This window comes from Solanum verrucosum, unplaced genomic scaffold, assembly GCF_900185275.1.
Source record: "Solanum verrucosum unplaced genomic scaffold, falcon-dt-bn FXZP01000258.1, whole genome shotgun sequence".
In the NCBI taxonomy this organism is placed as follows: Eukaryota; Viridiplantae; Streptophyta; class Magnoliopsida; order Solanales; family Solanaceae; genus Solanum; species Solanum verrucosum.
The window spans coordinates 538,109-550,618 of NW_026019974.1; the positions used below are offsets into that span (position 1 = coordinate 538,109).

General features: G+C 41.4%; 1 protein-coding gene across 1 annotated transcript; it reads right to left on the minus strand.

The window, feature by feature from the left end:
• Positions 1 to 1,968: 1,968 nt before the first annotated feature.
• Positions 1,969 to 2,340, minus strand: LOC125817303 (uncharacterized). Its single transcript, XM_049496841.1, has one exon. The coding sequence runs from the start codon at positions 2,338 to 2,340 to the stop codon at positions 1,969 to 1,971; it is 372 nt and encodes a 123-aa protein (XP_049352798.1).
• Between the last annotated feature and the right edge of the window lie 10,170 nt (positions 2,341 to 12,510).

Genomic DNA, 12,510 nt, shown 5'->3' on the forward strand with positions numbered 1-12,510 from the left:
ACCTTACATTCTAAAACCTCTCTCTCTCGCAAGCTAAAAACACAAAGTCAGAACTGCTTTTGCAACTACAATTCTTAAATTAAACCATAATTAATGATTAAACTCACTTCTAAATAACATTTAAACTAACAATTAGCAATACCCATAAACTAATTAGCCCATAATCAAATAATCACACCCCAAGAATTGGGGTTTTAGCTAGACATCATCAAAGGTTAAAAACCGTTACCAAATTGATTATCCATCAACTGCGTAAGAGTAGATTCGTCCTTACAATGCTCCATTTCGAAGAATCTCAAAGGCCCACTATCAATTTGTCAAAAGTGAAAAACTTCAATTATTCAAAGCTTAGGAAAATCTAGAGTAAACTTGTCTCACACTGCAGAACTTAAAAATAGATTAAAAAAATATATGAGCTAAGATACTAAACTAAATATTCAAAAATGTATTTATAGTAGCCAAAAATGTGTTGTGAAGAGACACTCGGTGAAGTAAGTCCGGCTTGCCGAACCACTCAGCGGCCGCCCTTTGACCAATTTCATTGCCCTTCTAGCTTGGCATTTAGCATCCTCAAGGTTCTGTAACTTTGGGTGATCTAATACTGCATCGCGGAACTACTCGGCATTTTACCGACCGCTCCTTTATCTCGCCGACTTGTTTTCTTCCCTCGAGGTTCGGCACAGTGGAACTTTAGGCGGTCTGTTGAGCCACTCGGCGACACATCGAGTCCTCTTGGTGATCGTCAGTCTCACCCTGCTTCATTTCTTCAACTTGTTTGTTCGTTTTTGCATGTTAGTGTCCTTGCTTTGTTCCTCAATCCATATACCTAAAAATCAAGGGTTTTACATCAGTTATTGGCACAAAATAAGCATTTGAGGACACTACTTCTATATAAACAAAGCCCTAAATGAGTCCGAATCTCGGACTCATCAGAGGGGTTCCATCTTTTTCAAAACCATGGCTTAAGGGGAATTCTTCACACTTCTTGATTTACCTTATCTTTTTCACCACTCCCCTAACTTAGGCTTTTGGCCTAAGTTGGCAATTCAAATGAACCACACTTCATGAGGATTATGGGTGAATTGATAAAGAAGGGTCACAATTGCTCAAGTTTCTTCCAAGATAATGATAAGGCTAAAGGGGTTCAAGCAAGGTTCACACAACTCACAAGGTTGGCCAGAAAAAGAGGTATATTGTCAAATTGTTTCACTCATCAAAATCGTTGCCTAAGATCATTGCAAGAGCTTGCATCACTTAGTCAATCGGACCAATGGGACAAATTCTAGGCGTTATCACAAAAGGTTCAAAGTAAGCTCATCACACAAGGCATTGGCACCAATATCAAACAAGACTCATTCGAGCTAGTGTGCAATGGTCATCACAGGAGACTCCATTCGATAACCGACTAGTCATAATGAGATGCATAAAGTCCACATATTGTCTATGCAACTTCATTTGGCCTCATCGTAGCCGCGCATTCATTTTTGTTCGATTAAGAGCACTATTTAAGTCATCGGTATTGATCATAACCGATTCTCAAATTTGCACAAGAATAGCCACAATCAAACACACAAGGGGTGGCAAAATTTTTCAAAATTGGTCAAAAACCATTACCATTCAAAACAAGGAGCGACAAGCTCAAATATCCAAAAGATAGAATCAACAGACAATATAAGAAACTAAAACCCAATATATATATATATATACAAAATATAGTCACAAGAGGTAGGTATGGGAATACTTAACCCCACCATAAACAAAAAGTAGTTGTCTTCAAATGCAAAAAAAGTAATTAAAAGTCAATAAAAACAATAGAGAGGGAAGTAAAGAAAGATCATGTCTACGCACTTGCTCCATCCGTCGGGGAATCAATGCCCGGTGCAACACTTTGATCTTGGGCATCAGTGCTCGGTGTAATAGAAACACTAGCTCCACTAGAGCCTGTCATGGACGTCTCTTGATAGCTAACTATACAATCGTCTCCTCTAAATCTGGCAGGTCTCTATAGATGGTCCCCTTCTGAGCATCAAGCTGCTCCTCATCCATCTCCGCCTCTAACTCATCAGCTACCACATCATCCATAGGCACATTTCTAGTGGTGGCCAGAGGCATCTCAGAACTGGCCGGGGCATCCTGATCCTGAGCTGACTCAAAGAGAGAAGTGAAGTCTGTGGACTTCAGATAGTCCACATCCTTTCTCAAATCTGAAACCTCAGGTTTCAAAGTTGTCACCTCTGAAGTAACCACTTGTCCTCTCCCACAGATCTCTACTCTCGCTATGAGATAATGAATCGACGTCCGAAGGGGTGTCAAAGCAGCTAAGATGGCTCGCTCAATCATCCAAGGCACCTCGACCTCTAGCAGGGTAGCTCACGCATCGACATAATGGGCTAGGTGCCCCATCTTGAAGATTATGGCCTGAGTAATCCTGGTGGGCTAGGAAGCAGCAGAAGGACCAGGAGCCTGGGAAGAAATGGAAGCGGGTGTACCTGAAGGCTCAGAGGCTAGAGTAGGCAAGGAGGCCTCTGCAGGTATAGACTCAACATTAACCTCCAAGGATACATCCACCGGAGCTGCTTTCCTCCTATCCATCTTATCCCGAGTGTACTCGGCCTCTATGTGCTGGATATCGGTGGAAGATGTGGGAGTGACCTCTATGTCCCTCATCTCGTCACGAGGAACTCCAGCACACCGACATAATTTTGTAATCAGGACTGTGAAAGGAAGGGATGTCTGGCGCTGTTTGGCCCTCATAGCCATCTTCTGCTCAATAATGAGTCCCAAGTTGAGACGCTTCCTGGCGATGATCGATCCGAGACATGCCACCTTTGGGTGGCGGAGGATGGACTTATTCTGTGAGGGCATGATAAAATTGTTGATGAACCCAAACCAATACCAAGCTGCAATGTTCAAGTCCTTCTTCTCGATGTGAGCTCCCACCTCAATCCACTTCGGGTGGTGTCCGAAATGAAGGGAGCAAGCCAGCCCTTTAGGTCATTCAAGGTCTGAGTTGTAGCTAATCCCTCATAATCATGCTTAAGTAGCTCTGTCAAGTGCAACATTGATACGATCGTTTTTTCACCCCACCTCTTTCCCCTGGACCATAACGGACTTCACCGGTCTGAAGGCACTGTCCTTCTTCTTCCCCTGGGTACTAGGTCACCGTACGTAGTGTGGAACTCACGAACCCAGGTAGGGATATATGGGCCTCGGGGCCTAGTGAAGATATCCAATCTGTGGAACCACTCCATCTATAGACAATTGTTTCTCCTCAATAATTGTCCTCAATCCCTCGACTTTTAGCCTGTTGAGTAGCCAGGGATGAGGACACTGAACTGCTGGCATTGGAACCATCGTCTGTACCAGAGCTGGTACTGTATCAGCAGCAGAAGGGGTATGCTCTGGGATCCTAAACAGATCCTAGCGAACAACGGCACGGACCTCAGTCCGCCTGGTTTGTAGTGGCTGGTCATCCTCATGTTCTGAGAATGAGGACTGAGAGTGAGCAAACTCCCCATCACTGCCAGAGTTGTGCTTTAGTCTCTCCGCCACGGGCGCTTTTCCTTTGCCCTTGTCTCCCTTTGGAGGTGCTTGCTTTCCCTTTTTAGAAGGAGCAGTTGCTCCCTCATTAATCATTTTGCCCCATGCTCGGTTTCGGGGCGGCATACCACTTTCGTCCAAGTTGGTCCTAGCCATATCTGCATAACACACCAAAAAGAGTTAGAAATGATCCAAGAATCATGCAGAAAAAATATTGCTCTCACCGAATCGATCAACAAGTCACCTAGTCACTTTAGCGAGCCAGATCAGGCTCGCCAAAAGAATTGGCTTTAAAATTTCCCAGACAAAAGACAGGTCGGCGATGTTCGGGGCCCTTCGGCAAATCGTCGACATCACTCGGTGAGCTTAGAATAGCTCTATGAATGTTATAGTATGTTTTAGGGGTTAGAGGCGCATAAAGGGCAATTACAGGAGACTTTCGGTGAGTCGCCGAGTGAAATCGGTGAGCTCAGGCTTCCTGCCAAAAGTTACAGACTCTATTCTAGCAAAAAAACGAAATTAAGGGCAATCAAGGGGGATGTTGGTGAATCGCCAAACGGTTCGGTGAGCTATGTCTGGCCAACGTGCCAAATTTCAACCCCATTTCCCAAAATCAAGCCCACAGCCCCCGTAAACAAAATTAAACCACACACTTCATCAATTAAACTTAGACCCATACGACCCATGCCTCTGGGGTACTTAGACTTCTCCCGGTTTGGCAAAAAATAGCCATTTGATGACTTTTTCCCTTAAGAATGACGTCAAACTCTCCATCATTGGGAAAATTACGTCATTTAGCACAATTGGGGTTACTCAGCCTTTACCCGACTAGAACCAACAACAATGTAATGCAATCTAACAATTTATGATCAATTATAAAGCACGAAAACTGGAAATCAACAATTTAGGCAATTTAACACAGTTACGAAACTACGATTGGCAAACTAGCACACATTTACGATTTTAGAGAAGGCCCAACACACATCAATAAGAGTTAAACAATTGCATTCAAATTCAACAACTATTTAAAAGTTCAGGGTTCGGAAAATCAACCTTTAAGCCAAAATACGAGTTTGTAAAGCTAGACGGCAATGTATTCCAACTCCGAGCATGAGATCAGCGAGCAAGAAGCGATAAAAATGCAAAAATAAAGAAAATCTAGAGTACGGGTGTGATTTTATGAGGCAAAAATGAGGGAATATGAAAGATTTTGAAATTTTGAACTTTTGGCCTTTTAAAACCTTTCAGTCTGCGGCCCTCGGCGATATTAGTCATCCTCGCAGAACTACTCAGCGACACATCGAGTGATTACTTACCTCACCGAGTTTTACATGACCTCCAGTTAATTTAGGGGTTCAAACGGCGGACAAAGTCGAGTTCACTGACCTGTTCGGTGAGTCACCGACTCGTCCATGGGCCCGCCAAGTTTTAAAGACTCCAACCTGATATTTTCTTGAGCCCAACAACGGTCCAAGATGGGCTCGTCGACCTCTTCAGCGAGTCACCAACTAGACCCTTTACTCGCCAACATGTAATTTTCAAACTCATTCCACTTTTCCGCTTGCACAATTGACACCCATTATTCAAAATCAAAAAACGAAGAATCAAAAACTTGGGTTTCCTCCCATGAAGCGCCTTAGTTATCGCCCTGGCACGACGCAAGTACCCACTCAAGCTTCATTCTTGGGGTTTGCCATAGTATCACTAGGCAACCCTCCTTGTTGTCTTGAGTTGAGATGAGACGAAATATTGCCAATTTGGGTCTCCTGTAGTTTAATAGATATGTAATGAGAAGCAATCATCTAATTTAGCATTGAGATGTTCTCTATTATTTCTTTCAACACTCTGTCGTCTTCCTCGACTTTGTGGAGAATGCGTGAGAGTATCTCTTTTATCTGTCCACCCTCATAATCCATAGGCTTTTTACGCTCATAAGGAGAAATGTACCTATCTTTCTTTTTACACAGTACTTCAAATTCCATTATATTTTTGGCCAAGAGATCCAGCTAGGTCAACATTTTGGCTAAATTCTAGTCCCTCTCTTGCTCCTTGTTGGTCTTGGTCATGCGATCGAGGAGTTGGGATACTATTGCATAGGGTTGTCGCATTAGACCACCCGGAGAAAGTTGGTCAGCCACTTCATTGTTCTCAGGACCAAGACCTCTATAGAAAGAGTCCAGTAGCAACTTATCTAGGATTCCATGAGTTGGGCACTACAATAATAGTGTCTTAAATCTTAACCACAACTCATGGATTGTCTCATCCTCCGAGTGCTTGAAATCTAGGATGTTATCCCTAAGAATCATCATCTTTGAAGGCAGGTGGTCCACTTGGTTACCCTTGCTACCATATACACTCATTTCCTCTGTTTTAAATAGTAACACAAAAATGAAAACTAAAAGTAAGTAGATTCAACTATGACTAACAAGAATACAATTCAACTATACCAAAAGAATTTCAAACAACACCACTCCCCGGCAACGGTGCCATTTTGATTGTACGTTTCAAGCACACCTCATCCAATTCTAAGTGTTCAATGATTGTAAAATAGTATAAAACCCAACTAAATCAGTTGGGGTCGAATTACACAGGGAGCGGTACGTGTTTCATATTCAATTGGGAAGTATAAATTCGGTCAAATAAGTCATAGGAATAAAAATTATTGAATAAAGTCATTATTCAATTCAAAGGGTGACACGAATGTCAAATGGGGGTTTTGTTTTTAATTATCAACTACAAACAATAAGAATTAACAACAATGAGATAGATTCTTAGGATGTGATCGATTATAGGCGTATATAGACATATGGGTAATTGCAACAATTAGTAAATAGCTAGATATTAGTGAGTAGGCTACGGTATAAGGGAGATAATTTTCTATCGAACAATTACCACGAATCAAGTGATTTCTCTCGAACATCAACAAGCATGCAAATTAAGAGCAGCCCACACCTTAATCCATTCACTCTTTCGAGCTAAATGTGTGGGATTGGGTTTAAGATTTACTCTCTCGAGCTAAAACCAAATCAACCCAATACCCACAAACCATCAATCAAAAAATTTAGTTCTAAATCTTCTATCTCGAGCAAGCTAAATGTAACGACCCTAAAAATGAACTAGTGAAACTAGAGCCTAACGTGTGTGCATTTGAGTTTGATGATGTTTGATGGTTTCCCGAGTGAAAGTTGAGGAATTTAGGGGTGAAATATCCGGGTATGACTCCCCAAGGACCACCCAAGGGGTCCTTGAGGAGGACCCCAACACTGCCCAAAAGCTGTCAAAAATAGCTTGGTTCACGGAGGCAGATCACGCCCCTTAGACCAGTCCCCGTAGGTCATGGGCGTGGGTTAGGACTTAGTCTAGGAAGGCTTGACCTTCATTTTTTATCCACATCTACCAACCATAGATGGAAAACACGAGGCGTCAACCTATCCACAGTCCGTGGATGGGGAGCCGTGGTTTGCACCTGGGTAATTTGGTTTGGCTCGACAACTGCATGGGTGAATTGGTTAATTCACCCCAAGTCCTAATAAGTTAGGGGACGATTATTTTATGTTTATTTAGTTATGTTAAGGGTATTAAAAGTATTAAATTCAATTTTAGACTTTATTATCACAAAACCCCAAATTCAAACTACCCTTCCCCTCCAATAGACTTTCTCTCGAACGTCCATAGAAGTTGAAGACTCCAAGCTTCCAAGGTCAATTTCCCCAAGGTTTTCAAGGTGATTCCGTGGGAAGCAATAGTAAGGTATGTTAGTCTTTATCCTTGTCTAATTTTCCATTCAAGGAGCCAATTCAAAGGAGGTTTCAAATAATGAAAATCTAGATTTTCACTCAATCTCATGGGTTCTTTCAACAAACGTTTTCAAATGATAAATTATGATTTTATTGATGTTTAGTTGATGATTTAAGATGAAAATACTCTATGAACCCATGATTTCCCTCAATTCCTAAATTGTGCCTTTTGAAGTAGGTTTGTTGATCATGAATGAATGTTGATGGATTATAACTAATTTAATTTAGATTGTTGAATTGAATCATTATTTATGCCTAATTGAATTATTTAAAGATTTGTTGGTGATTTATGATCATGGTCTTGAAAGGTCAAGTGATGAACTAATTTCATGTTAAGTTAGAATTATGATTGAGCTATTGATCCACTTGAAAGGTGGAGGTGTTTACTTATTATGTACATTGTGATCATGGCCTTGAAGGCATAGTGTGAGTAATTTAAGTATTTTCATGATGTTGTATATGTGAATGTGATGTGAAGTATGTGTGTGATCTAAATGAATGAAAGATGTTAATGTTTAGAAGCTAATTGTGTTAAGATTGAATATTATCTCTCTATTAACACTTGAGGAATGAATGAATGAATGAAGTTCAATGTTAATGTTAATGAATGTTGAGTTTATTGAAAGGTTATCCTCGATTATACACTAATGAATGAAATGGGATTCCTAGATGAAAGGTTATTCTCATCTTTGAATCTATGAGCTTTCCAATGAATGAATGTGGGATGGGATGGATACTCATCCGGGAGTTGAGGCGGAGTATCTAGTAAAAATCCCTATATCCCATTTTAGTGAATGTTGTGCATGGGATGAATGCCCAACTGGGAGTTGAGGTGGGGTATCTAGTTGCAATCCCTTATCCCATAATGAACTAATGTAATGAATGTAATGTACTCGGTGGGGAATAATGCCAATCACTGAGTGGATATGGCTTGAGATGGGTGTTCATCCATGAGTTGAGGTGGGGTACTTAGGAGCAATCTCTTGAGATGGATGCTCATCCGTGAGTTGAGGCGGGGTATCTAGTAGCAATCTCCATATCCCATAAACTATATGCCCACATAGGTCTAGCTAGTGGAATCCACTTAAGCTAAAGAACAATGGTCCTACCTTAAGCAAGTAGGAATCCTTTATCCGGTGAGGGTGACACCGGGATTCCATGTCAAGCTCTCATGGTCTATGTCGGTTAAGGAATACCCCCACAATAATGTTAATGAACTATGTGTCACGCCCCAAACTCGAGGGGCGCAACTAGCTCCTAATGCCAAAACTCAGGCCCGAGTCGACCCTGCTGAACCATTTGCTACTAGCGTACGGTAGCCACATGCAATCAAGAAAACAAACAAGTATATCTTGGCTTAAAACTAAGCCATCGGCCGGCAAGGCCCCTGTCAACTGATCTATAAAAGAAATAGCTACTCCCATGAGATCATATAAATAAATAGCCAACAAGCATAGAAGTCCTGATTGGGCCGTCAAGGCCACCATGATATCTATACTAAAACTAAAATCAGGTATATATCAATACAATACATCAAACAACTCACAAGCTTCAACAAACCAACAACATAGGCCAGTATGGCCATAACATAGCTATACACCTCACACACTAGTCTGCAAGCCTCTAAGAGTAGTAAAGATTAGCGGGAGAGGACCCCAGCTTACCCATAAAGATATATACAACAAAAGGTAACAAACCTCCTAACCATGGCAGCTCCGGAGGAAATGGGCTAGCCAACCGGATAAAAGTAAATCCTGCTGCTAAGGAGGTCTACTTGGTCGTCTGTCAAGACTTGCATGCATGAATGCAGCGCCCCCAAGTCAATGGGGCGTCAGTACAAAATGATGTACAAAGTATGAAAGACAATAGACTATGATGAGGTATCCTGATATACTAGAATAATCTGATAAATAAATCAAGGATAAGATAAGTGTACTAACCTGCTCCTAAATCTAAACTTATAAAAAATAATAAAACAACAACCAAACCAATCCCCCATAAGCTCGGTAGGTACAAACAGCACACAAAACCACCTACTCAGGCCCCCATAAGCCCGAAAGGTGCCACTCAGCCTATATACCTCTATCGGTAGTCCTCTAGCCCCATAGGCAGTCACATAGCCCTCCTAGGCATTAATATAGCCCCGTATGCAGAACATATCTCTCTTAGGCATCAACATAGATTATAGAGAACTCATAGCCCTCTTTGGCAACAACATGGCCCTGTAGGAAGCACATAGCCTTCTTAGGCGTCAATATAGACCTGTAGGCAACTCATATCCCTTCTAGGCATCAATATAGCCCCATAGGCAACTCATAGCTCTTTTAGGCATCCATATAGCCATGTAGGCAGAACATAGCCCTTCTAAGCATATATCACATTCCTGCAACTAACCACAATAACCCCAAGGGCAACAATAACAATCCAATCGCTAAAAGTGAGAAATTTAGTTATAACCAACCTATACAAATAGCCTCTGAGTCGTGTCCAACATAGGGACACTACTAACTGAATAAGAATACCGACAAGGGAGGATTTTATCAACTCGACCAGCCAACAATCAACAATCACGGCTACCAGTATATCAAGGATAACAACCCAAATACATTGCTTCTAAGCTTTAAGAAACATGCCGTAAGTAGGGAATAGCCTTAACATTCCTTTTTTGCTGAATTCACGTGTCCTAATAACTTTGATCACAACCCCCCCTAGATACTACAACAAGGCAGGATCGTAATCAACACAATAGAATAGAAGATACAACGAAAATCCGATAAAAGATATGTATTTCCGTCGCAAATTGTTATTTGTGACTTATCAAAGCTAGAGTCGATGAAAGAAGGGTCTTACCTTGATTATAAGTATGTAATACACCTCAAAACTTTAAAGTATCCCCAAACCCCTTCTGTCCACACACCAAAGTACGATATGCTAGGAAATCGATAAAACAAATTATACCATGTTGACGAGCTCAACGTGTAGAACAACTTTTGTTAAGGACTTAAGTCACGAAAATCAGTAACTTGACTTGTCCTAGAAGTGGGTTTTGTAGGTTTTGTGAGTTTTCTGGTTCTTCACTAAGGAAAATGAAGAAAATTTGAAGAATATGATATATATAAAGTTCCACCGACCTAGGGGACCCACCTCACCTGCTTGCTTGCGCAGTCTTGCAAATATGCAAATATCTCTCTATTCTGAAGTCGTATGAACAAACGGGTTTGATGCGTTGGAAACTAGACTCGTAGACCTTCGATTTCATAGGTCACGGGGACCATAACTCTTAATAGATTTGGAGAAAATGTCCGAGACATTTGTACCAAATTTCAGACAAATCTTTAAAAAAGAATTTACGGTAACTTTCGCCAACTTTTATTTTGCCACTTACCTAACTTCAAAACTTAAGATACAACACTTGAACACTTAAACTATCACATAACACATCATTCTTAATTTATTACCCATCCTCCTAGTCTTTTCACGAAGATACGAGTTAATTTATACGTTTCGAAAAGACGGGGTGTTACATCCATCCCCCCTTAGAATCATTCGTCCTCGAATGAAAAATTTGAGTTCCACGGTTCAGTCCTTAGGAGTTGCCAAAAATTAGGCAGTGTATCCTTTGTAGATGTCACTATCCAAGAACCTGAATGCAAAATTTCTAACCTAGGTGTCTCACATAATGACATAAATTACTAAGCATTATAGCTCCACCATAACAGTGTGAGCAGATATACAATGACAACCACAATAATAATAAGCAATAGTATATATATATATAAAATCAAATAGGTATCTTACCTTACTGCCCTAATATAAACTGATATGCCATCACCCTAGGGTATGAAACAAGTGAGGATATTTGGACCTTATGCCATCCTCAGCTTCCCAGGTCACCTCTTCTCTATTCTTGTTTCTCCACAATACTTTAACCGAAGCCACTTCTTTGGTCCTCAATTTATGGACCTGCCGATCTAAAATGGCAACTGAAGTTTCCTCGTAGGACAACTCCTTTGTGATCTGAACATCCTCAACTGGGACAACTCGAGAAGGGTCTCATACACACTTCCGTAGCATCGATACATGGAAAACTGGATGAACATATTTTATCTCTGAAGGCAATTCTAACTCATAAACCACTCGTCCTACCCTTCGAAAGATCCGGTATGGCCCAATGAATCTTGGACTAAGCTTTCCCTTTTTGCCAAATCGCATAACACCCTTCATAGGTGAGACTTTTAAGAATACCCAGTCATCGACACAAAACTCTAAGTCCCTTCGTCGCATATCTGAGTATGAGTTCTGTCAGTTTTGAGGTGTTAGAAACCTCTCCCGAATAAGCTTAACTTGCTCCACTGTCTGCTGTACTAAGTTGGTTCCAATCAACCCTGACTCACCTACCTCGAACCATCCAATGGGGGATCTACATTTTCACCCCTACAAAGCTTCATAAGGTGCCATCCCGATGCTGGAGTGATAACTATTATTGTATGTGAACTCTCTAAGAGGCAAGTGGTCATCCCAACTTCCCTTGAAGTCTAGCGCGCACGCCCGTAACATATCTTCGAGTGTCAAAATTGTGCGCTCAGCCTGGCCATCTGTCTGAGGGTGAAAGGCTGTACTAAGATTAACCTGTATTCCCAGTCCTTTCTGCAAGGACTTCCAGAAGTTGGCGGTGAATTGTGCTCCTCTATGAGAGATAATAGATACTGGGACACCGTGTAGCCTAACAATCTCCCTAATATAGAGCCCTACATAGTCTTCAGCCGTAAAAGTAGCTCTGACTGGTAAAAAGTGGGCTGATTTTGTTAGTCTATCAATAATTACCCAAATAGAGTCAAACTTGCGATGAGATCGAGGTAACCCTGTAATAAAATCCTTATTAATTGCTTCACACTTCCACAAAGGAATGGCTATCCCCTGAACTAGCCCAACGGGCTTTTGGTGCTCAACCTTCACCTGTTGGCAGTTAGGACACTGTACCACAAACTCAGCAACGTCCTTCTTCATCCCGTGCCACCAATAGATCTCCTTAATATCATGGTACATTTTCATCGAATCAGGGTGAATAGAATAACGGGAATGATGTGCCTCTTCCATAATCCGATGCGGAAGCCCTGCAACAATCGAAACACAGAATCGACCACTATATCTAAGGACTCCATCTCCTGCTATA